General features: G+C 34.6%; 1 protein-coding gene across 4 annotated transcripts in view; it reads right to left on the bottom strand.

Moving 5' to 3' along the window:
• Nucleotides 1–440: 440 nt before the first annotated feature.
• The window catches only part of BRWD3 (bromodomain and WD repeat domain containing 3), a 200,138-nt gene continuing 174,291 nt past the window's right edge, over nucleotides 441–26,287 (bottom strand). For 3 of the 4 annotated variants that reach the window (XM_035711728.2, XM_035711729.2, XM_025466273.3), the window contains 7 exons: nucleotides 25,583–25,723; nucleotides 24,613–24,684; nucleotides 21,836–21,988; nucleotides 20,647–20,810; nucleotides 19,768–19,865; nucleotides 19,076–19,234; nucleotides 441–6,092 (listed from right to left, as the gene is read on the bottom strand). In XM_035711728.2, coding sequence (XP_035567621.1) covers nucleotides 5,338–6,092; nucleotides 19,076–19,234; nucleotides 19,768–19,865; nucleotides 20,647–20,810; nucleotides 21,836–21,988; nucleotides 24,613–24,684; nucleotides 25,583–25,723 — 1,542 coding nt within the window. In that variant the 3' untranslated portion in view covers nucleotides 441–5,337. The remainder of the gene's footprint in view (nucleotides 6,093–19,075; nucleotides 19,235–19,767; nucleotides 19,866–20,646; nucleotides 20,811–21,835; nucleotides 21,989–24,612; nucleotides 24,685–25,582; nucleotides 25,724–26,287) is intronic. The other variant, XM_035711726.2, reaches the window with a different exon arrangement.

Genomic DNA, 26,287 nt, shown 5'->3' on the forward strand with positions numbered 1-26,287 from the left:
AATATAGTTAAGCCTCTGTGGGGAATGTTACTATGAGTAAAAATGTTACGGATTTACAGCTTAGTTGTTAAAACTTATAATCCATAAAGACAATAGAAATCTAATCATTTCTAAACAAAATATTGACTGAAGCTCTGCATGCTGTTATTTAATGCACCAAGTAGGCCACATCTAAAATGTTAAACTTTATTACCTAAAAGTGGCCCAAAGAATATCTGCAATGACTAAGGAAAAAAAACTTAATTTTTTGATAAGTACCCTAGTTTTTCCAGTAAAAAAATAGTAGTAACATATTAAATGACAATGAAACAAGAAAGAAAAGACCCAAGAGTTACATGTTAAAATCTTTGAAGCTGAAAAATGGAAAGGAAACTTCTTCTTTCTTCTTAATTTATCTTCAGTACCTGAGTTAAAGCATAAAGCAGCAAGAGTGCAAATGATTCCAAACAACTTGGAATTTTATTGTAAACATCCCATAAAGAATGGCAACAAATTAATCCAGTTTTTTTGTCTTTGAAGATAATTGCTTAAAATGACTGGTAACTGCCAAACAAAACATCTTTCATAAACCAAGCCAGTTAGTTTACCTTTCTTTACTGAATTTTAGTTTAATGGACATTTTGTCCATATACCACATCACATCAACTATTAACTCAATGACTTTCCATCTTAAAATTTTATGGATACTAAGAACAAACATAAAGTACAGTTTTGTTAATACTTTATAAGGGATTACAAAAGACAAAGATGGTAAGTTACAGGACAAAGAAATAAATTACTGATTGCCATCACCACAGTATCGTTTAAATAATTAACATTTCTAGTACTGCCTAATGTGTATCTGGTGACATATGTAAAAACACATTTCCCAACTGGGTTTCTAAATACTTTTTATGTGATTTTAAAAGTCAATTACCAATGGTGATTATATGTATCAACAGTTTTATTTTTTAGAAAATACTTATCATGCTTTTATATGTCAAAATCTCATATTATAGGTTTAATTAAGATAGGTATAAGAATAACAAATGGGCATACAGATAAATAAACACACCTTAACTCTAAACTGCAGGGCCTTACTACTGTACTTCTCCCATCAGTAGATCATAAATTGCCAGTCTTGTTGAAGTGTGCTAAATTAGGTACAGTCTGCATTGCAGAAAGAGATGTGAGGATAAAAGTAAGCAGGAGAGGAATGATTGAAAAGAAAATAATCAAGAATAAGGCTGTATAAAAAATAAATGGCTAGAAACTTGAAGGCAATTCTTATTTCACAAAATACAGCACCATGAAAAAAATTATATAAGAATTTAAATAAAACTTGGTAAACTTCATAATTAAACCTTAGTAAAGAAATTTACTAAGAGATGAAAATCAAAAAGCATGAAAATATTTTCACACTAATTTTTAAAACAAGCCTTAAAAGTGATCTTATTCTATTTTCAATAAAACCTTCATAAAGCCTCATGTAGCACAAAAATGCTGGGGATGGGGTTAACATTTAAAACAGTGAATTTTAAATGTCAAAAGTTCCATTCTCTCCCTCATAACTGGACTATTTTTATTTTGGAACTCAAAATGTTACTAATCATTTAAAAGGCTGTATATCAAAGTAAACTGAAAATTATACAGCATATTTGTTTTTTGTGGATGTGAAAATTCCAACTTTAAAGATAAGTACCAGTTGGCAAATGTGCATAAAACAAATCCCGAGATATATAAGCAAGTAATTAAGGTGTTTATCACTATCACAAACGTACAAATTTTGAAAAATGCTCAAAAAAGTTTTTATCAAAAACTAAGAAGTGGCATTCACATTTTTCTTTTCAATCACTCTGTTATTGTCTGATGACAACCTATAGGATTACAGAAAAAAAAACAAACCCACAAAATAATAAATCACTCACATTTACTTCAAAGTATTAGAAGGTTGAGTTAGATATCTGAGCACACAGTTGTGCAGAATGAGATTTCTGAATTTTACTCAATTTCTTAGCCTCTGGGTGAAACAAAGTGCTATATGAAGAATTCTAGCATAGGCCTGATCTCTGGGAAACAGAAAGTGAAGGAAGGATAAATAAAACAAATAGAGGGACACAATACATGATAAAAACCTAGTTTATCTATCTAGAAGGCATAATGAAATGAATGATCAAGGAGTATATATATATAGGCTAAGCGCTTTAAACAGAGGGAAAGAATTGGTAGACTGTGAATACAGCTGTCTTCCATACAAAATATTATTTTTTTAATGTCCGAGATAGTGTGTCTAGTTGGAAAAAATCCACACACACACACACACACACACACACACACACACACACACACAAATGTAGTCATTAGGCTGATAGGCTAGTGAATATTTTGGAAAGCATCCTATTGCTGAAAGAGATACACATGGCAAGATACAGAACCTAAAATTCTGTTTTCATAAACAGATACACATGCTAAGATCTTAAAGCTGGGAATTAAAAGATTATTAGCATTCATGAAAAATATTTTAGTTCAGTGACTATTAATATCCAGCATAGGATAAGGTTTATACATGTGTATGTTCTCATGGACCTAAATGTGTTTTATTTTTAGGAATTGATTTAAGATTTAAACTTTTCTTTAAAATTTTCGGCTCATTTCCTATTTGCTTTGCTATGCCTGAACCTGATATTATTTAGGTTTAAAGGTACTCTAAAAAATTAAAGTGTACAATATTCAATGTGATACAAATTACAACACATTCACAGGAGGCAGTGTTACAAAAAAGCAAAGTATAAACTGGGGGGTGGGGAGTATTCAGATATAAAAGTAAAAATACTATCTTCCAAACTTTTATTTTCAAACTTATTAAAATAATTTGCATGCAAACAGAAAATAATCTGTTTATTTTATAATAAATGGTAAATATGCTCATCTAACATACCCTGGTGACTTTTAAATTCTAGTAACTGAAATCAACATTATAGCAAAATGCTGTTCACTAGTATTTTCACAGTATTTCACTACATATAAAATGTGCTTAAAAATGTCTTCAGCCTTATTATTCTAATTATCTAAACCTAGAAAATCTTGATATATGGGAGATTAATGTGGCATTTTTATTTTTCAAAATAAATTATAAATAAAGCTTGAGATAGCTAAAACCACACAAATAGTAATTCTTCTACATTTGAAGGGGTCAGCTCTTCATAGAAGAATGTCAACAAAAAATTTCACACCAAAATGATACACATAATACACATTTAGGTATATCCATGAATTTAAGTAACTATCACTTTGATTAGGGTAAGTCAAAGTATTATTGAGTCTAGGAAAACACAGGCACAAATTTAGTCAAAATGCCCATGAGATGAATAATTAAAATAGCATATTTTAGCAAAAATCAAATGCAGATTTTTAAATGTGAATGTTTTTGAAACTATAGTATGGTTAAAAGTGTCAGCTGAGTTTATCCAGCAGTAGTTTTGGTTTAGTGAAAACAACAACAAGAATACTACAACAACAAAAAATCAGCTTGATCTACTGTTCAGTAATAGAAGTTAGTGCCATTAAGAATTCACAACAATATCTCCTTAAAGCCTGAACATCATTTCTACTGCAAGTGAAAATTGCTTAAAGTTGTAAGTACAGGAACAACCCCCACCTGACCCAAACAAAAGAGCAAAGTTATGTGTGTACTCCTTCCTTTGTACTTAAGGATTTTCAGATGCATAAAATGATTGGAAACATGAAACAAACACATCAGCTTCAGAATATCTTGGGATTACTAGGCATACATTAATTAGTTTCTTTTATCCCCAAAGTCTGATCTAAGTGCAACAAATCTGCTGTTACAATAACAGAGATCAATATTATCCCACTCACCTTAATAAATTAGTGAATTTGCAATTTCTCAAATTTGAGGAGTAAAATTGATCTTGGAACTCAAGCTCATTTACGGAATCATGTGCACTCTACTGCTGTAAACAAGACCATAAGGATCTTAAAGATTTTTTTTAAATCTATAAAATAATGACTCAATTAGGTTCTTTTCTTAAATATTATGACAGAAGAGCCCTTTGGAATGGTATGAGCAAAAATCTATTAAAGTTGCCTCAAAATATTTGCTAGCCAAAACATTCCAATTCAAACTAGCTGCTTTGTTACATTTTAAAATTCAAATGAAAACCAATCACTCACAGCTGTAAATAGCAGGTGGTAGCAGAGATACATAAGCAGTAGACCAAGTCTACTTACACAAGTATGTTCTAAGAAAAGCCTAAGATACAGCATACTACACTTATGAAAGTTTGTTAATTACAACTATTAATTTGAGGGCCAATACAATTATTAACAACCTCTCCGCTTATGAGTATTCATTCCTACTAAGCTTGTTCTATTTTTTCTTAGTCAGTAATGAATAACAGCATCTATTTTCCTTAACGTTTCCAGTAGTTGTAGTCAATAGAGGTAGCTGAGCTACTATTCAAAGAAGTTATTCTTTGTGGATGAGGATTTTTTCAAATGTTTAAGTTATTCTTTAAACTACACAAGTTCTATTAATGCAATAAAATATAATAGGAAAAAGAAAATGGATGCAAGAAACTTTTGCATTTGGCACCTTGTCTAGATTGATACCTCAAATATTCTTTTTTAATAAAATTAATGCAAACATCAGAACACACCACAAAGATTTGCTACATATTTACAAGGCACCAACCCTTTCTCACCTTTAACATGAATTAAGCAAATCAACGAAAAGCATATCAAGATCCCCCCCACCCCCAAAAAACTGTAGTATAAATATATACTTCAGTTCAGTACAATTCAATAAAGTTTGGCCTGGGAAGAGTAAAATAATCCAGATCGTTCTTACAATATAGAAACTGTAAACATTTAATAGCTGCCTATAGGATTGGTGTATTGTGCAAAAGTTATTATTACTGGGTATAAGAATCAAAATGGCAAAAACAAACTATATAAAACTCTGTAAGAAGGTGCTATACTTCTGTGATACAAAAGCAAAAGAGGGATATTCAATTGAGATAAAAATGTCATGCTACTCTTAAGAAGCTGAATGCTCCTTTAATGTAGTAAATCTGTAGTGTGTTTGTGATGTGTTGTGTGTGTGTCTATATGTGGGCAGATTTTTTTTTTAATTTAAGGCCTAATGAGTAAGGCTTGTTTGAACAAATGAAGTGTGGAGATCAAAAGTCTTGAAACAAATGTATACTGGCATAATGGAAAAGCACCAATGTGAAAGGAAACAGAAGTCCCCACACAACTTGCTTTGTAGATTTCCTAGTAAATTCCCTGCAGTAGAAGGCCATTGAATTTTTAAAATTATTTTAAATTTATTAACTGTTAATAATTCCATCCCATGAGATGGCTAACCCTGGCTTTTTCTGTCATTTTACGCACTCTGCCTGATCTGGATGTACCAAGATTCAGAGGATCTTCAGTGGACACAAAATTGTCATTATCAGAATCATCATTATATAAAACAGTCCTCCTGCCTTGGTTTCTTGTTTTAATTCGAGGCAGTCTACTAAAACGTCCTGAAAACATGGTATCAAATTCATCATCTGCAATACGTGCACGTTTGGCTCTGGTGGCTCCTCTAGAAGTACCTCTTCCTCCTCTCCCTCTCCCTCTCCCTCTAGTGGCAGCTGCACCTCTTCCTCGACCTCCTCGTCCCCTGCCTCCTCTTCCTCGGCCTCCTCTACTCCATCTACCCCATCTGCCCCATCTGCCCCTTCCTCCTGTGCCTCTTGTCTTCCAGTTTCTTTTTCCATTGGCATATTGCTTTCTGAGTTTTCTTTTAGGCCTGGTTTGTATGAATTTGCTATAGTCATGGTCTCCATCTACGTAATCTTGATCTGTTCTGGAAGTTGATTCGGAATCAGAATCAGAACCACAGGTACTTTCAGAACTTAAACTGGATCCTAACTCTCCACTCTCTGAGGAGGATAAATGTGATTTCTCTTTTGTTTCTTTTTTCTCTTTCTCTTCTCTTCCAATGCTTTCATCTTCTTCTGATGCACTAAGTAGTTTTCTTTTGATTCCTGTCCGAGGCTCTCTGCCATCACCATTTGTAAGGGGTCCATCAAGGGAGTGATCTAAATCAAGATGAATAATTTTTAAAGTTAAACTTCGACACTGAAGATGGTTATTTAACTTCAAAAGTAAAATAAGAATTCTATCAAAAAATACTTAAGCACCCAAAGATAGACGGGGTAATGCCATGGAAAGTATTGGAGTATAAATTTAAATCTATTATAAATGGAAGACACTAACGTTTTGGGTTGTGTCTGATTGTGTTTTTTGCATGGGGCAGGGAGAAGGATGAAGGGTAGTTAGGAAGCTGGGCAGAAATTTCAAGGGCTTAAACTATATAAAGAATCATGTAGGAACATGTGTCAGAATAATTCCATTCATTCAATGAACAAATATTTACCAGTAGGTAAAAATAATTTTTAGGTTATAAGCAGTAGGTAACAAATAATTACCTACTATATTGTTAGAAGTTTGAAATAGAGCAATAATGAGACAAAGTCCTTGCTCTTTGAATTTATATTTTAGTCTGGAAAGCTTGATACACAATGAAGAAAATTTAAAAAAATAATAAAATACAAAAAATAATAAATAAAATTTTCAAGTCTATATATGCTGGGTATTTTAGATAAGAAAGATTCATGTAGAGGTACTATCTGAGAAGAAAACTGAATGAAGTGAGATCTGGGAAAAGAACATTCCACTGGAGGAAACAGAAACCCAAGTATAACTAGAATGGAAGAAAAAACAGGGTAGGGGGAGATAACTGGCAATGATGAAAGGTTTTAGAACAAGAGAATGAAAGGAACTTATTTATACTTTTAAAAGAGCACCATAGTTCTTCTAGATGGAAGGAATTACAGAAGAGATTAAAAGCAAAGTCCAGTTGGGACACCATTGCAATAGTCTAGGTAAGACATGATAAGGGATGTACCAATAGAAGTGATAAGAAGTGATTAGATTTGGAGATTTTCCTTCTAGAGGAGCCATCGGGACCAACCTTTTATTTTTAAAGTTTGAACTGACAGGAAATGCTGATGGATTGGGTGTCAAGTGTTAGGTACGAATGAAGATCAACTCCAGGGTCTTATGACCTAGAAATTGTTTGAATGGTAGAGATATTTTGCTAAGTTGGAGAACACTGAAAGAGGAATAGGTTTAGGCAGTCTGGTAGAAAAAATATCAAAATTCCAGTTTAAATATACTAGAGTTCCAAATAAAAACAACAACAAAAAGAAAACAAAGCAGGTAGATGTACTTGTCTAGAGGTCAGGGGAGACTCATATAGAAATGGAGATATAATTTTGGAAGATTTCAGTAAGAGATGACATATATTTTTTTATTTTATTTATTTATTTTTTATTTATTTATGATAGTCACACACACACACACACACACACACACACACACACACACAGAGGCAGAGACACAGGCAGAGGGAGAAGCAAGCTCCATGCACCGGGAGCCCGACGTGGGATTCGATCCCGGATCTCCAGGATCGCGCCCTGGGCCAAAGGCAGGCGCCAAACTGCTGCGCCACCCAGGGATCCCAAGAGATGACATTTAGAATCAAGAGAACAGAGGGTGCTTATTGAGAGGGAGAATAAAGAAAGAGAATGTGGCTGATGACTGAGACTTGGGATATTCCAACATCTAAAGATAAAGAAGAACTGGCATAGATAATTGAGAAGGAACAGCTAATGAGGCAGGAGGAAAAAAGGAGAGTGAACTGAAAAGCTTGGAAGGAGCAAAGATTAGGGTTCTATGGTAACCATAGTGACAAAATTAGTTTAATAGTCTAGGTGTTATAGACTGGATTCCTTTTCTGGAGGAAGATGGTGGTGGACTAAAAGGACTGACCCTAGGCTAATGTCATCTCACAGACACAACTAGATAACAATCAAATCATCCTAAATACCCCAGAAATCAACATGAAGACTGACAAAACAAATCCCACAACTAAAGGGAGAGAAGAAGCCACATTAAACTAGGTAGGAAGTATGCAGAATGCAGAAGTACCCAGAACTGGATTATGGGTACTGTAGAGGGGAGGGAGCTGTGGTCACAGAGAAGGGCAAAAGAGAGTAGAGCGCATAGGTGAATGCACAAGAAGAACATTTACCTAAAGCCATTGACTTGGAAAATGAGAGGGGCTGATTTTCATGAGTTCTTGTAATCAGTGGGGTGTAAAGCCTAGAGTTTCAAAGGTTAGCAGGCTTGACTGGGACAGAGCCCTGAGGACACAGCTCTGTGCCTAGAGAGATGGCAAGCAAACAACCTAGGGGCAGAGCATGGAAACAGTGTTTTAAACAACACCTGGGGCACACAGGAGGAGGGCTTCCTTGAGAAGCAGCTTTCATAGAGATGCCTCTCCAGAAACAAAGGAGCTGGCCAGAGCCATATCCCTCCAGTACCCCTCAGCATAAACCCAGAGCTACCAGTGCAAAGCAGTGTAGCTCTCACACTAGCTAATTAACTTGATTACACCAAGCTCCACACCCTTGCACTCTAGTGGGACTGCCCTTCTCAGTCAAGCTTGCCTCAGACTAAGCATGGTGGGTGGGCCTATCCCCCAGAAGACCAGCACAAACCACTGTCCACACCATGTCGCTAAAGCCTGTTTTTTTTTTTATTTTTTATTTATGATAGTCACAGAGAGAGAGAGAGAGAGAGGCAGAGACACAGGCAGAGGGAGAAGCAGGCTCCATGCACCAGGAGCCTGATGTGGGATTCGATCCCGGGTCTCCGGGATAGCGCCCTGGGCCAAAGGCAGGCGCCAAACTGCTGCGCCACCCAGGGATCCCTAAAGCCTGGGTTTTAAAGATCAACAGGATTATCTGGGATAGAGCCTAGAGGGTACTGTGCTACTCCTAGAGAAAAGGTGGACAAAAAACAAAAACAAAAACAAAACAAAAACAAAAACAAACCTGGAGATAGACAGCTTGGAAACAGTAAACTAGAAAATGCTCAGGGCACACAGATGGGAGATTATTTGCTCTTCTCAGAGTGCTTCCCTGAGAGGTAGCATTCATGAAGATTCTGCTCAGGGAACAGGGGTTGACTGGTGCCATTTTTCTCCCCTGCCCCTCAGCATAGACACAGAGCCAGCTGCAGGAAGCACTGCAGTGCCTATACTGGCTGCTTAACATGCTTACAACCAAGTCTCACACCCCAGCTTTCTGGTGAGACTGCCCTTCTCTTTTTTTTTAAACCAGACTTTTAATTATAGAGTATAAACTGATAGTTACCAGAGGGGATGGGGGGAAATCAGTGATGAGGATTAAAGAGCACACTTGTCATGATGAGCACCCGGTGATGTACAGGCTTGTTGAATCACTATATTGTACACCTGAAACTAGTCTAACACTGTAAGTTAACGACACTGAAATTTAAGAAAAAAGCTCCCCTCCCAATATAATGACCTCACAGGGTCTTCACTTCAAATGAGACTGCCCTTCTCTGTCAAGCTTGCCCCAGTACCAGTGTGGTGGGCTCCTTCCCCAGAAGACCAGCAGAAACCCCTGCCCAAACCATGTTTCCCTACAAGAGTTCTATAGGGCATCAGCCTTAGTGGAAATAGCATCAGATCTCATTTAACAGGCAGACTAGAACACACTAAAACTCATCACATTCTGACCAAGGAACAAATACTATATACACTGCAAGCAAGGAGAGCCTCTGCAGGTAACTGGCCTGAAGGACAGAGCAGCCAAAACAAAACAGCATAGCATATGTAGCACACACCAGACAGAAATCTCAGAAGTGACAGGTACTGAAAACTATATGACCATTTCTTCATAAAGCCTTTACTTTCAGGAGCATGAACCATAACAAGGCTTTCTTTTTTTTTTTTTTTTTTTTTTTTTAAGGCTTTCTTAACACATAGGAGAGGGTGAACACTTAAAACAAAATACCAAGACAGAGGATAGGAGATCATCCCAAATGAAAGAACAAGATAAGGTTACAACCACAGACCTAAGCAAAACAGACAAAATTAACATGCCTGATGGACAATTTAAAGCAACAATTATATGGATATTCATTGGGTTTCAAAAAAAATGGAAGACATCAGGTAGACACCACAAAGATAAAAGAGATAAAAAACAGAAATGAAGAATGCTGTAAATGAGATTGGAACATGCTTGATGCAATGACAAGCAGGCTGAAAGAAGCAGGGACTGATTTAGTTATACAGAAGACAATGGAAAATAATGAAACTGAACAAAAAGAGAGAATTATATAACACAAGAATAAATTTAGGGGATGTAGTGATTCCATCAAATGTAAAAACATTTGTATTATATGAGTCCCAGAAGAAGAAGAGAGAAAAGGAGGAAGAAAATTTATTTTAAGAAATAACAGAAAACTTCCCTAATCTGGGAAAGGCCCCAGGAGGCACAGAGAACTCCCAGTAAAATCAACAAAAGCAGGCCAACACCCAGACATATTGTAATTAAACTGGCAAAATCTAGTGATAAATAAAAATCTTATAAGCAGCAAGACAAAAGAAATCATTAACTTAGAAGGGAAGACCCATAAGGCTAGATGGAGATGTCTCAACAGAAACATGGCAAGTCAACAGGGAATGGCATGAAATATTAAACTTGCTGAATGGGAAAAATCTGCAGCAATGAACACTCTATCCAGCAAGGCTGTCATTCAGAATATAGGAGACATAAAGAGTTTCTCAGAAAACAAAAAACAAAGGACTATGTGACACAAAACCAGCCCTGCAAGAAATATTAAAGGGGAATCTTAGCATGGAACGGAAGGACCAAAAGTGACAAAGACGAGAAAGGAACAGAGAAAACCTCAAGATACAATGGCAAAACAAGGAGTAAAAGGGTACTACATACATATCTATCAATAATTACTCTGAATGTAAACAGACTAAGCACTCCAATCAAAAGACATAAGCTGTCAGAATGGAAAACAAAACAAGAACTATCTATATGCTGCCTATAAGAGACCGATTTTAGACCTAAAAACACCAGCAGATTGAAAGTGAGTGGATGGGGAAACATTTATCACACAAATGCATGTCAATAGAAAAGCAGGGTAGCAATACTTATATCAGATAAACTAGATTTTAAAACAAAGACTGTAACAAGAAATGAAGAAGGTTATTATATCATAATAAAAGGAACAATATAACAAGAAGTAACAAATGAAAATATTCATGCACTAACATGGGATTACCCAAATATATAAAACAATGAATAACAAACATAAGGAAATTAATAATAACACAATAATAGTAGGGGACATAAACACTTCACTTATATCAATGGACAAATCATGTAAATAGAAAATCAAGAAGGAAACAATGCCTTTGAGTGCCACACTGATTCAGATGGAGTTAAACAAATATATTAAAAATATTTCATCTTAAAACAGTAGAATATACAATCTTTTCAAGTGCAGATGGAGCATTCTCCAGAATAGATCACATCCTACATCATAAATCAGACCTCAACAAAAATATTGAGATCATCCATGTACCTTTTCTGAATACATTGCTATGAAACTTGAAGTCAAGCACAAACAAAATATGGAATGACCACAAATACATGGAAGATAAGTACTATGCTACTAAACAATGAATGGGTCAACTAGGAAATTAAAAAGAAATTTAAAAAATGAAAATAAATGAACATGAAAACATAAAAGCAAAACATCTGGGTTACAGCAGAAAGCAATCCTAAGAGGGAAGTATAAAAGAGTAAAAGCCTACCTCAGGAGGCAAGCAAAATCTCAAAGAAACAACTTAATCTTACACCTAAAGGAATTAGAAAAAGAATAAATGAAGCTTAAAATCAGAAAAAGGAAGGAAATATTAAAGTTTAGAACAGAATTAGATGATATAGAAACAAAGAAAAAAAAAGAAACAAAGAAAATAATGTAAAAGATCAACGAGATCAGTAGCTGGTCTTTGATAAAATTGATAAAATTGGTAGGCAGACCTATCAAAAGGAAAGAAGAAAGGGCCCAAATAAAATCACAAATTAGAGAGGAGAAATAACAACCAACACCACAGAAATACAACTGTATGAGAACATTATGAAGAACCATAGTTCAACAAATAGGACAATCTGAAAGAAATGGATAAATTCCTAGAAACATATACACTACAAAACTGAACAAAAAGAAATAGAAAACCTCAACAGAACAATAACCAGCAAAGAAATTGAATCAGTAATAAAAAATCTCCCAACAAACAACAGTCCAAGACCAAATAGCTTCATATGGGACTTCTATGAAACATTTAGAGAAGAGTTAATACTTATTCTTCTCAATCTATTCCAAAAAAGAGAAAAGGAAAGAAAACTTTCAAATACATTCTATGATACCAGCATTATCCCGATTCTGTAACCAGATGAAGACTGTACCAAAAAAGAGAACAACAGGCCAATATTGTTGATGAATATGGATGCAAAAATTCTCAACAAAATAGTAACAAGCCAAATACAACAATAACACAATCATTCACCATGATCAATGGGATTTATTCCTGGATTGCAAGAGTGGTTCAATATTTGCAAATCAATCAATGTTATATATGACATTAGTAAAGGAAAGGATAAGAACTATATGATTATCAAAATTTATGCAGAAATGGTATTTAACAAAGTACAGCATCTATTCATGATAAAAACACTCAATGAAGTAGGTTTAGAGGGAATATACCTCAACATAATAAAGACAATATATGAAAAACCCACAGTTACTAATATCCACAATGGGGAAAATCTGAGAGCTTTTCTTCTACGGTCAGGAACAGGACAAAGACATCCACTCTCACTATGACTATTTAACATATTACTGGAAGAAGTACAACTTTCACTATTTGCAGATGACATGATACTAAACCCAAAAGACTCCACCAAAAAACTGTGAGAACTGATAAACAAATTCAGTAATTGCAGGATACAGAATCAATGTAGGGAAATCTTTTGCAATTCTCTACACCAATAATGAAGTAACAGAAAAATTATGAAAATGATCCCTTTAATAATTGCACCTTAACTATGATACTTAGGTATAAATCTAATCAAATAGTTGAAAGGCCTGTGATGTGAAAACTATACATCATGATGAAAGAAATTAAAGATGACACAAAGAAATGGAAAGGCATTCCATGCTCATGGGACAGAAGAACAAATACTATTAAGATGTCTCTATTACCCAAAGCAATTTAGACATTAATGTAGTCTCTATTAAAATATCAACAATATTTTTCACAGAGCTGGAACAAAAAATACTAAAATTTCTACTGAACCCCAAAAGTCCCTGAATAGGCCAAGCAATCCTGAAAAACAAAAGCAAAGCAGGAGGCATCACAGTTCTGGGATACAAGTTACATTCCAAAGCTGTAATGACGAAAAAAGTATGGTACTGGCACAAAAATAGACACACAGATTAACAGAACATAAGAGAGAACCAGGAAATGAACCTACAATTATATAGTCAATCTGGCAGCCATCAGCAAGCCAGGAAGAGAGTTCTGACCAGATACCCTGCTGGCACCTTGATCTTGGACTTTGAATCTACAGAACTGTGAGGAAATAAATGTTTGCTGTACATATAATGAAAAAGTACTCAACATCTCAAATCATCAGAAAAATGCAAATCAAAACCTCAATGAGATATAACTTCTCACCTATCATAATGGCTAAAATCAACAACACAAGAAACAACAGGTGTTGGCAAGGATGTGGAGTAAGAGGAACCCTCTTACACTGTTTGTGGGAATGCAAACTGGTGCAGCTACTCTAAAAAACAACATGTAGGTTCCTCAAAAAATTAAAAAAATAGAACTATCCTATGATCTAGCCATTGCACTACTAGGTATTTACCCAAAGAATACCAAGATATTAATTCAAAGGGATACATTCACTCTTACTCTTACATTTATTGCAGCACTATTTACAATAGTCAAATTATAGAAAGAGCCCAACTGCCCATTGATAAATGGATGTCCACTATCCCCACTTTTATTCAACACAGTACTTGAAGTATCAGACACAGCAGAAAACAAATTCATCCAATAGGGAAGGACTGGGTAGCTCAGCAGTTGAATGCCTGCCTTTGGCCCAGGGCATGATCCTGGAGTACCAGGATCGAGTCCCACATTGGGCTCCCTGCATGGAGCCTGCTTCTCCTTCTGCCTATGTCTCTGACTCTCTCTCTCTCTCTGTGTGTCTCTCATGAATAAATAAATTAAAAATAATTAAAAAAAACAAATAGGAAAGGAAGAAATAAAACTTTCAATATTTTCTGATGACATGAGAAAGCCTGAAAGACTTCACCAAGAATAGCCCAAAAAACAAAAAAAGCAAACAAACAAAACCTGCTGGAACTGATAAATTTAGTAAAGTCACAGGAGAAAAACCTCAATGTACAGAAATCTGGTTCATTTCTATATATCAATAATGAAGCAGCAGAAAGAGAAATTAAGAAAAAAATCCCATTTACAATTACACCAAAAATAATAAGACTCCTAGGAATAAACCTAACCAAAGAGGTGAAAGATCTGAACTCTGAAAACTACAAAACACTGATGAAAGTAATTGAGGATGACACAAAGAAATGGAAAGACATTCCATGCTCATGGACCGGAAGAACAAATATTGTCAAAATGTCTGTATCACCTAAAGCAGTCTACAAATTTAATGTAATCCCAGCTCAAAATACCAACAGTCATTTTTACAGAACTAGAACAAACAATCCTAAAATTTGTACAGAACAACAAAGACCACAAATAGCCAAAGTAATCTTGAAAAAGAAAAAAAAAGCAATGCCGGAGTCCTTGCAATTAGAGATTTCAAGGTACATTACAAAGCTCTAGTGCTCAAAATAGTATGGTATTGGCACAAAAATAAGACATATAGAACAATGGAACAGAATACAAAAGCCAGAAATAATCCTACAACTATATAGTCAATTAATCTTTAACAAAGTAGGGATCCCTGGGTGGCACAGCAGTTTAGCGCCTGCCTTTGGCCCAGGGCGCAGTCCTGGAGACCCGGGATCGAATCCCACATCAGGCTCCCAGTGCATGGAGCCTGCTTCTCCCTCTGCCTATGTCTCTGCCTCTCTCTCTCTCTCTCTCTCTCTCTCTCTCTCTCTCTATCATAAATTAAAAAAAAAATCTTTAACAAAGTAGGAAAGAATATCCAATGGGAAAAAAATGTCCTCAACAACTGGTGTTGGGAAAACTGGATAGCAACATGCAAATGAGTGAAAGTGGGTCACTCCCTTAAAACATACATAAAAATAAATTCAAAATGGATTAAAGATCTAAATGTGAGATCAAAACCATGAATGTCCTACAAGAGAACACAGGCGTTAACCTTTTTGACATTGGTTGTAGCGACTTCTTACTACATATGTCCCCTAAGTCAAGGGAAACATAAGCAAAAAGAAATCATTGGGACATCATAATTAGAAACTTCTGCATAGTGAAGGAAATAACCAACAAAACTACAAGACAACTTCCTGAATGGGGAAGGTATTTGTAAGTGACATCCAGTTAAGGGTTAGTATCCAAAATATATAAAGAACTTACAAAACTCAACACTCCAAAATGAATAATCCAATTAAAAATGGGCAGAAGATATGAAAAGACAATTTCTTTAAGGAAGACATCCAGATAGCCAAGAGACACATGAAAAAGATGTTCATCAACACTTACTGTGAGGTAAATGCAAATCAAAACTATAATGAGATAACACATCATACCTGTCAGAATGTCTAAACTCACCAACACAAGAAACACAGGTGCTGGCAAAGTTGTGGAGAAAATGGAACCCTCTTGCACTGTTGAATGCAATCTAGTATAGCCATTGTATAAAACATTATGGTTCCTTGAAAAGTTAGAAATGGAACTACTGTATGATCCAGCAGTCACACCACTGGGTATTTACCCAAAGAATACAAAACATTAATACAAAGGTATATATGCACCCCTATGTTTATAGAAGCATTATCAACAATAGCTAAGATATGGAAGAAGCCCAAGTATCCACTGAATAATGAATGGATAAAGAAGATGTGGGGTGTGTGTATGTGTGTGTGTGTGTGTGTGTGTGTGTGTGTGTGTGTATACACATACACCCCAGTGGAATATTATTTGGCCATAAAAAGAATGAAATCTTGCCATTTGCAACAACATGGATGGAGCAGAGAGTAATATGCTAAGTGAAATATGTTAGAGAAAGTCAAATACCATATGACTCACTCATATGTTGAATTTAAGAAACAAAACAAATGAGCAAAGGGAAGAAGAGAGAGAAATCAAGAAACAGACTCTTAATTACAGAGAACTGATGATTACCAGGGGAGAGGGGGACTGAGGGGATGGGTTAAATAGGTGATGGGGATTAAGGAGTACACGTGTCATGATGAGTACCAGGTGATGTATGTAATTGCTAAATCACATATTGTGCACCTGAAACTAATATAACAGTGCATGTTAACTAACTGGCATTAAAATAACAATTTTTAAGAAAGGACAGGACCCATTGTGGCTGTGGGCATGATACCACATGTCTATGTCCTATTTCTTCCATCCTCCATCCACACCCTGCACCAGTACCTGTCATCTTTCCCAGGCCTCATGCACAGTGCCCCTGAGGGAAGAAATACAGAACATGGGAAATGTCTGATGTACATGGTCTTGTAATGGTCTTTCTGTACACTCACCTTGTTGTATAGAAATAAATGTTACTGGCTAAGTTTTCTTTCTTTGGAAAAAAAAGACAAGAGATAACAATTGTTGACAAGGATGTGGAGAAAAGGGAAAATTAGTACAGCCATTACGGAAATATTTAGGGAGGTTCCTCAATGAATTAAAAATACAACTATCATTTGATACAGTAACCTCATTTCTGGATATATATCCAAAGTAACTGAAATCAGGGTCTTCAAGAAATATCTATACACTCTATATCTCTATATCTATCTATCATCTATTTATTCACTGTGGCATTAGTCACAATAGCCAAGATATGGAAATAATCTATGTCTTTCTTCAGGTGAATGTAAAAATATGATATGTACATGCATGTGCACACACACTCACAACCCATAATGGAGTATTACTCAGCTTTTAGAAAGGAAGGGAATTTTGCCATTTGTGACATGTTAGGAGCTTGGGAGACATTATGCTAAGCAAAATGAGCAAGGCAGAGCAAGAGAAATATTGCATGATGTCACATATAGATAATCAAAAACAGTCATACAGAAACAGAGAGTAGGATGGTGGCTGCTAGGGGCTGGGAACAGAGGAATTGGGGAGGTACTTGTCAAAGTGTATAAAGATTCAGTTATTCAGAATGAGTAAGTTCTAGGTATCTAATATACATCATGGTGATTATAGTTAACAATACTGTATTGTACACTTGAAATTTGTTGAAAGGAAAGATTTTAACTCTTAACACACACAGGGTGACAATGTAGAAGTGATGGATATGTTATAATTAGTTTGTGGTAACCATTTCATAATGTTTATATATATCAAAATAAGTTGTATACTTTAAATATATATAATATTTTATGTCAGTGATATCTCAATAAAGTTTCTAAAAACAAATACCTGCTGTTGAAGCCACCTAGTCTATGGTATCATAATGTAACAGTCCAAGCTGACTAATCAGCCTACTTGGCTGACAAGTAGGCTAGAGACTAAGGTGATAGCAATAAACTGTAGACAAAGGATTTAACTGGTATTAAAGAGTTTTAGAATTCATAAAACTTAGCAACTAACTGGATATGAAGGGTAAAATAAGTGTCTAAGAGCATTGCAAGAGTTTAAGTTGGGTGACTAAGAAGATGGTGGTAGCATTAACTAAAATAGTGAGTGTAGAAATAGAAATATGCTCGAGACAGAAAGATGGATGATAAGCACTCAAGGAAATTATCTTAGGAAGTACTTGGAAATAAGACTGGTACAATAAAGAGATGTTAGGGCTAGATACGTGAATTTGGAGAGTCATTAGCATAAAGATGATTGATATAGTTATTAGATTATTTGTAGAAGACTAAAACAAAACAAAACAAATAAATCAGGAAACCTGTGGGAAACTCTGCAAATAGGAGGTAAGTACAGACAAAGAAAAACAGAAAAAGTAGAAATATAGAAAAAACAGAGATGTAGGATAATCAGGAAAGAAGCCTGGCATTAGTGTTCCTAGAAGGGATATTTAATAGTATGTAAAGATAGAGAAAACCAAGGAGACAGGGACTAAGAAAAGAACACTGGTTGGTTATTAAGAGAAAAAGTGATTTTACGGAGAATAGCTTTTGGAGAGTGGTGCAGTCAGAAGCCAGACAATAAAGGATAAAGGAGTTTTCAGATGGAAAGAAAGAAGAATCAAGAAATATAAGCTCTTCTTTCCCATCATTTGATAGTGAAAGGGAAGGAAAAGAGGAGAAGAAAATGGCATGAGTAGGCAATATGCAGCATGATCAGAGAAGTGAATAAAGATACAAACTGGGAAAAATAAAGGCACTAATTATTTTAAAGTAACCAAATGTTTCAATATTTTTCACATATCTAATATAAATTATACCTTTAGAAAGTCCATTTTTAAGTCAATTGATAGTTCAACAACAGAAATGCTACTTTATCCTTCATTAAAATTTACACAAAATAAAAATATATTTCATATATTAAAGTATACTAATAACAAAGGAAAAAAATTCCAAAATTATCTTTAGATAGGTTTTATATTTTTAAGGGTTATCTCAATTTTAAAAAAGGGTTTGGTTTGAAATATATCTTCATTTAGTTTTTCCTATTTATTGGATATTTTATTTTAAAAGACTAAAATATGTTTTGAACTAGTTACTGGATTCTGCTTACGGCCTGTTTCCTGGTTGTGGATATAAAACTCTATCTTATTCAAATTTATTTGACAACATTAAAATCGTCATTAACTATAAAGGCATGCTAATTTTTACTACCCAAATACATCAGCTTTTAAATGATTCAGCTGCCGTCATAAGAAAGCAAAGAATAAATGCCCTGTCCATATTTATTTCCTACCTTGTTTAATTTGTAAAACTCTATTCCGAAATGATTTGGCTTTCCCTGGGTCATGGCTATTTCCACTTCGACTATAACCACTGAAGCTCGATGAAGAAAATGGCCCATCCAGTTCATCATCAAGTAAATATAATGAAAGGCCTTCAGCAGCATCTGAAACTTACATTTAATAAGATTATAATATTAACATAATTATGTTTTCAGGAAAATTATGTTTTCAGGGAAACAAGTTGTTTTAAAACTATATCTCACTCAGTTATTTTACACCAACATCAAAAATACAAGTTCTTTGAAGAGGGGAATATGAATATATTGAGAACAAATGTTTCATCACATTATTAAATTTTTAAGCACATAATGTCAGAAAAACTTGTCCAAGAAAATCCTCAATTTTCATCTTTGCAAATATGTTGTAGATAAGTGCTCTGAGACACTATACAGTTAAAAATTATAGTTACACATTTTTAAAACTAAAAGACTTTAAAATTCATCTAGCCTCAACACTTTCATTTTAAAAGTGAAGAAACTGAATTCTATGGCCTAATGTCTTACCCAGGGTCATGAAGAAGCACTAGGAATAAAAATTTTTCTACATCTAAATCCATTGTTCTTTGTACTATAAATCATGCTCCCTCTTCTACATCCAGTATTAAACTAAAATACAGAACACTGAAAACAAAAGACATATTTACCAGGAGACGAGAAAGGAGAGCTAGTCCTGGCATAAGACACTGAGGTATTCTGGTCATTTTTAGGCAGCAACTTCATTTGTTTCTGCTTCCCTTTGGGACTACAATTTAAAATATATTACAATGAATATTTTTTTTATTAGTGACATACTATGATAGTATGATACAAAATGCTTAAACTGATCTAAGAAATATCTTATAATTTAAGTGAAATGCTTCAAATTGGGAATATGACAAATTAAATTTCAATCATTAAAATTAAAAAAACCTAGTTTTTGCTATAATAAAATCCATATAAATAAAGCTTTTTTTATTTTTTTTTTAATTTTTTTTTAAAGATTTTATTTATTTATTCATGATAGTCACAGAGAGAGAGAGAGGCAGAGACACAGGCAGAGAGAGAAGCAGGCTCCATGCACCGGGAGCCCGACGTGGGACTCGATCCCGGGTCTCCAGGATCGCGCCCTGGGCCAAAGGCAGGCGCCAAACCGCTGCGCCACCCAGGGATCCCTAAAGCTTTTTTTAAATAAAGATGTTACCAACTCCATCTTTACACAGTGCAAGAGTACTTAAAATATTTTTGGTCTTTGGATCTTCTCAAAGTATTCAATAAACTTTAAGAAATGAGGTAATATGGAATGCCTGAGTGGCTCAGTGGTCGAGTATCTGCCTTTGGCTCAGGACATGATCCTGGAGTCCTGGGACTGAATCCCATATCAGGCTCCCTGCGGGGAACCTGCTCCCTCTGCCTATGTCTCTGCCTCCTTCTCTGTGTCTCTCATGAATAAATAAATAAAAATATTTTTAAAATTCTCACTTAAAAGAAATGAGGTACTATACATAAAATGCCTTAAAACATAAAATTCTACATCAGTGCAATACCTAGGAGCTCTGCTACTAGATAATGAACTGCTGCTGCTTCTTAGACGTTTTCTGTACCGTGGCCTTCTCCTCTTCTGACTCTGCATTCCTGACTTATATTCAGAGATGATATTTTTAATACGACTTTCAAATAAGGCAGATAATCGCAGTGTCATGCTATAGATCTGAAAAGGTAGAAATCAACTATTTTAATCATATAAAATAAAAAGTATAAACATGCCTGGACCAGTAACAACATTACCCTTTCAGACAAAATATATATATGCAATTTCATACACTTGAAAAACTCTTCTTAAAGAATTTAAACAAAATATCATTTTCACCTAGAAATTAACAAAGATTTTTAAAAGATTATATCCAATGTTGGGAAGGGTAGGAAAAAGATTCTCATACATTGCCAGTGAGTATTTTAACTGGAACAACATTCTAAAACAACAAATTGCATTATGTATCAAAAATAATAAAAATATATTTATCCTTCTACTAATAATTTTGCTTCTAGGAATTTATCCTAAGTAAATATCAGAGAATTGCACACACAAAATAATTGTGTTCAAGGATGTTAAAGATGAAAGCCACAGCATTATTCATATAAAGTTAAAAAGTAGAAACCACCGAAATCTCTAGCACCAGGGCACTAGTTAAATAACATAAAACAACCATACAGTAGCATACTATGGAGACATTAAAACTGGTTGTTGAAGAGCCATAATGACATGGGAAAATGTTCATAATATATAAGCTGAAAAAAACTTCCAAAATATGAAATTTACAGTTTCCAAGAATATTTAAACATATTTAAGTATATATATATATATATATATATATGAAATAAACCAAAAGTGAAAAAATTATGCCTGCAGAAATTAGTGAAAATTCATTTTATATGGGGTGAAAGTAGACAAATATATACCGAGTGAACAACTTACTTAAAAGTTAATCAGATACCAGTGATTACAAAAAAAAATATTATTCTTTTGTTCTAAAGATATTTAAGTTCTGACAAAACATGGGGAAAACATCAAACTTCAGTAACCATGTCAGAATTGTAATATATATACTTCTTGAGCAGTTTTAAAACTGGTGAAAGAAAACTACCTGATATATGTGTGTATGTGTGTGTGTTTGTGTGTGTGTGTGTATATGTAAATGCTTAAGTAATTAATCCACCTAATGTTGTTTTTCATACCCTTGACTTTTTATTAGAGGTATAAGCTTTGGAGTTGCTGAATATTTGGCGAACGTCCTTATAAAATTCCAGAGGACTACCATAATTTCCTGCTTCCAAAGTTTCTTTCACAGTGCTGAAGTCCATAGGAGTGTCTATAACATCTGGATAATCCTACAAAGAAGAATTTATTATTAAATACACAGGCTGGATAACAATACTACATAATATCATGGTACTGAGACTTCTATCACCAATCCACCATGAAATAAACATGCTACTTTTCAATAGGCCAACTATCTATCCCAATCAAAACCATTCATTTAAACAGAGGTCCCTTGGTAGCTCAGGAAAACAGCAGGGGTCGTTGGTACGGTCTTAGCCTTCACTCTGAAATTGATAACCATATGATTCTCTCAAGAGCATAAATTAAAAAATGCACACAAACTGGCTTTATACCTACAGAGTCCATAATACAGAATTGCATTCTATGCTTAGAGGCTGAAGCAGTCCCCAATTCCCTGGCAAAGTGCTCAATGAAGATAGAAGATGGGACTATTCACATATAATTAAATACTTCCATGTCACAAATTAGCTACGTATTTCCAAGATATTCCCAGCTAGGAGGGCATTCTACCTAAAATGTTAATTGAAGGTCAAACTGGCCATGTCTGTGCCTAGCTCCTATATTTTTACTTTTTAATGAATATGACACTTGTCCTTCATTGGAGGTCTGCAATCGCATAAATTCTGAATTAATTTGATTTTGATTAGGAGATGGAGAAGATTCTATCTAAGATATCTCAACCTAAATCTGTCAAGTCCAGCTAAGATATGCCTAAGGTTATCATATTGAATGGCATCTAAAATTTATACTTACATATACCATAACCATCAATAAACAACATTTTAGAGTGAAAACCAGTTAGTATTAGATCCTTCATCCCATTTAAAATCATTAAGTAACAATCACAACATTTCAAAAATGAACTATTGGGACTTAATCAAGATAACAAGCCTCTTCACAGCAAAAGAAACAGTCAACAAAACTCAAAGACAACCTACAGAATGGGAGAAGATATTTGCAAATGACCTATCAGATAAAGGGCTAGCATCCAATATCTTTAAATAACTTATTAAACTCAACACTCAAGAAATAAACAATCCAATCATGAAATGGGCAAAAGTCATGAACAGAGATTTCATTAAAGAAGACCTACACATGACCAACAAGCACATGAGAAAATGCTCCACATCACTGGCCATCAGGGAAATACAAATCCAAACCACAATGAGATACCACCTCACACCAGTGAGAATGGGGAAAATTAACAAGACACGAAACAACAAATGTTGGAGAGGATGTGAAGAAAGGGGAACCCTCTTGCACTGTTGGTGGGAATGTGCACTGGTACAGCCACTCTGGAAAACTAAGGAGGTTCCTCAAAGAGTTAAAAATAGAGCTACCCTATGACCCAGCAGTTGCACTACTGGGGATTTACCCCAAAGATACAGATGCAGTGAAATGCCGGGACACCTACACCCCAATGTTCATAGCAGCAATGTCCACAGTAGCCAAACTGTGGAAGGAGCTTTGGTGTCCATCAAAAGATGAATGGATAAAGAAGATGTGGTATATATACATACAATGGAATATTACTCAGCCATTAGAAATGACAAATACCCACCATTTGCTTCAACATGGATGGAAATGGAGGGAATTATGCTGAGTAAAGTAAGTGAATCGGAGAAGGACAAACATTATATGGTTTCATTCGTATGGGGAATATTAAAAATAGTGAACGGGATTAAAGGGTAGAGAAAATGAGTGGGAGATATCAGTGAGGGTGACAGAACATGAGAGACTCCTAACTCTGGGAAACGAACAAGGGGTAGTGGAAGGGGAGGTGGGCAGGGGGATGGGGTAACTGGGTGACGGGCACTGAGGGGGGCACTTGACGGGATGAGCACTGGATGTTATACTGTACGTTGGCAAATCGAACTCCAATAAAAAATATACAAAAAACCCACAATCACCACATTTCTTTCAAAGAAAATGCCAAAGAGAAGAATGAGCAGAGGAAAAGTATTATAAAAAAAGAGAAAATATTTCTCCAAGTGTAAGAAATCATGATTGCTCTTAATCTATCTTTAAAAATACTTTTTGGCTTAAATCATAACAACCAAAAGTATATTGCTACATAGTACAGCTTATGAAACAAAGGTTTTCATAGAGGAGATATGTTGGAACTTGTATAATGTGACTAAAACTCAAAAGACACAGTAAGGTTGCTAAATGAAGTTCCAGTGGGTGCAATCAGCTGCAGTACTTATATATTGTGCAACTGATGTTTTCTACTCTACTACAGTAACTTTAGATCTATAGAAACAAATAAACATGCATGCAGATGCCACAAAGAACACATTTGGAAACAGATGTTGATTTAGAAACACAAAAATATAGGAGTGCCTGGGTGGCTCAGTCAGTTAAGCATTTGACTCTTGGTCATGATCTCAGGTCCTGAGATGGAGCCCTGCATTGGACTCCCGACTGAGTCCCCCTCTGCCCCTCCCCCCTGCTCTATCACTCTAAAAAAATAATTCTTTACAAAAAAAACCTTAAAAAAGCAAAACAAAAACATAAACAACCAAAAAAAGTCAAAGATAAAAAGAGGGTGAGAAGAGTTGGAAAACAGCTTTACAAATTATAAAATTTTCATTTACATTACAGAAATTTTAAAAGTAAAACAATGCAAAAAACAACCAGTATATGTCTTTCAAGAAACTTCTAGGTCTACCTCAGAAAGAGATGGAGCTTGTCTTTCTGGAACAACTGACTCTGAGGATTCCCCTTCTTGCTCTTGATGGCCCTATTAGAGTAAAGAGGATATATTGTATTTCCAAACTACTACAACAAAATATCAAGACTTGCAATGCAATTATGGTTTAAAGCTTGAAGTTCCATAAATAGGAATTAGGATTTTACTGACTACTTTAAGATGAAGGATTCTACATTCACTGTTGTCCTCTAGTATGAGAAAAACAAGACTAATTTATTCTACCCAAACTCCCTACAAAATTAGCTTTGTTGAACATAAGTGTTTTCTGTTTGAGTATTTTTTTCCCAAGTAAAACCTATGTATGTATTTAGGTTTACTAATTTCAGAGGACGATCTGATGCATTTCTGAAATACCACTATAACTTCTCCAAAAAAAGTTAAGATAGATTTGCTATCTACACTAAATGGTTATTCAACATATAAATAGATATACTCCTGAAAAAAGAATCCTATAATCTAAGTTCTGATGTTTTTACCTTTGATGAAAAGTAATATGGAATATATTGATTACTCTAAGTGATCATATTGGATAATACATTTAGTCATTTAGTAAAAAATTACCAGGAGTGACATAGGTTACTAAGGGTCTCCAGTGAGTAGAAATGTAATAGAAGTTCATAAAATTTATTAAACAAATATTCAAAATGAAGGCAGGAAGGAACTACAAAGATATTTAGATTCAAATTTGGTTCACAACTATGTAATTTACACACAAAATACATGACTGGAATTTCAAAGTCATGATTAATCACACTATGCATTTTCACAATTAAAAGATATACAAAAAAGAAGGAATAGGTAAGAAGGAGGGAGGAGTGGAGGAAGGAAAGAAGGAAAAAGGGAAAAGTAGCTTGTAACTATATTTTTAAATGTATAACATTTAAGGGAAATTACAAATTGGCAATTATTTAAACAAGTGTGTGTTTACTGGGTAAGAAAGATGATCAACTGGCTGTCGAAATGGCTCTGAGTCTTCACGTTCATAAATGAGGCTCAACAGTTCTTTGCATTGTTTTCTCCAAGCATCAGGATTAGACTTTAGAGACTGTCTTCTGCCTCGGCATTTGACCTGTAGATTTTAATAGAATTATATATAAAAACTCTTTCCTTAACTCTTCATTGATTCTCTCCTCTTTTCCTAATGTTAATATATCTATGTAACATAGAGGAGTTGCTATTTAAGTATCTTAGTTTAGACATCATTCTCCAGGACAAAAAATACATACAATAAAAACTAGACAGTACATTCATGGAAATAGCAAGATTCAAGTATTCTGAATTTTCATTTTAAGAAAATCTGAACCACAAATAGAACCCAGGGAAATATATTTTTTTTCTCCTCTACAAGGTTAATAATCTTAATGCCTTAGTATTTACTGGTAGGTAAGTATACTTGACAATGGCATCATAATTTTCTCAAAATTGACATATAATACATATTTATCTATATATTTATATATTATGTACTTATTATTTATGCATATATATATTTATATATATATCCTTTGTTGTCATGATACAGTCTAGCCTTTACCATTTGATGCCTTTTAATATGATTTCTTTCAGTATTTCAAAGAAAATTTTCCTTATATGAAACAAGTATTTGCCTAATTACCATGGAGGGGAAGTGTAC

Source organism: Canis lupus, chromosome X (genome assembly GCF_003254725.2).
Source record: "Canis lupus dingo isolate Sandy chromosome X, ASM325472v2, whole genome shotgun sequence".
NCBI lineage: Eukaryota > Metazoa > Chordata > Mammalia > Carnivora > Canidae > Canis > Canis lupus.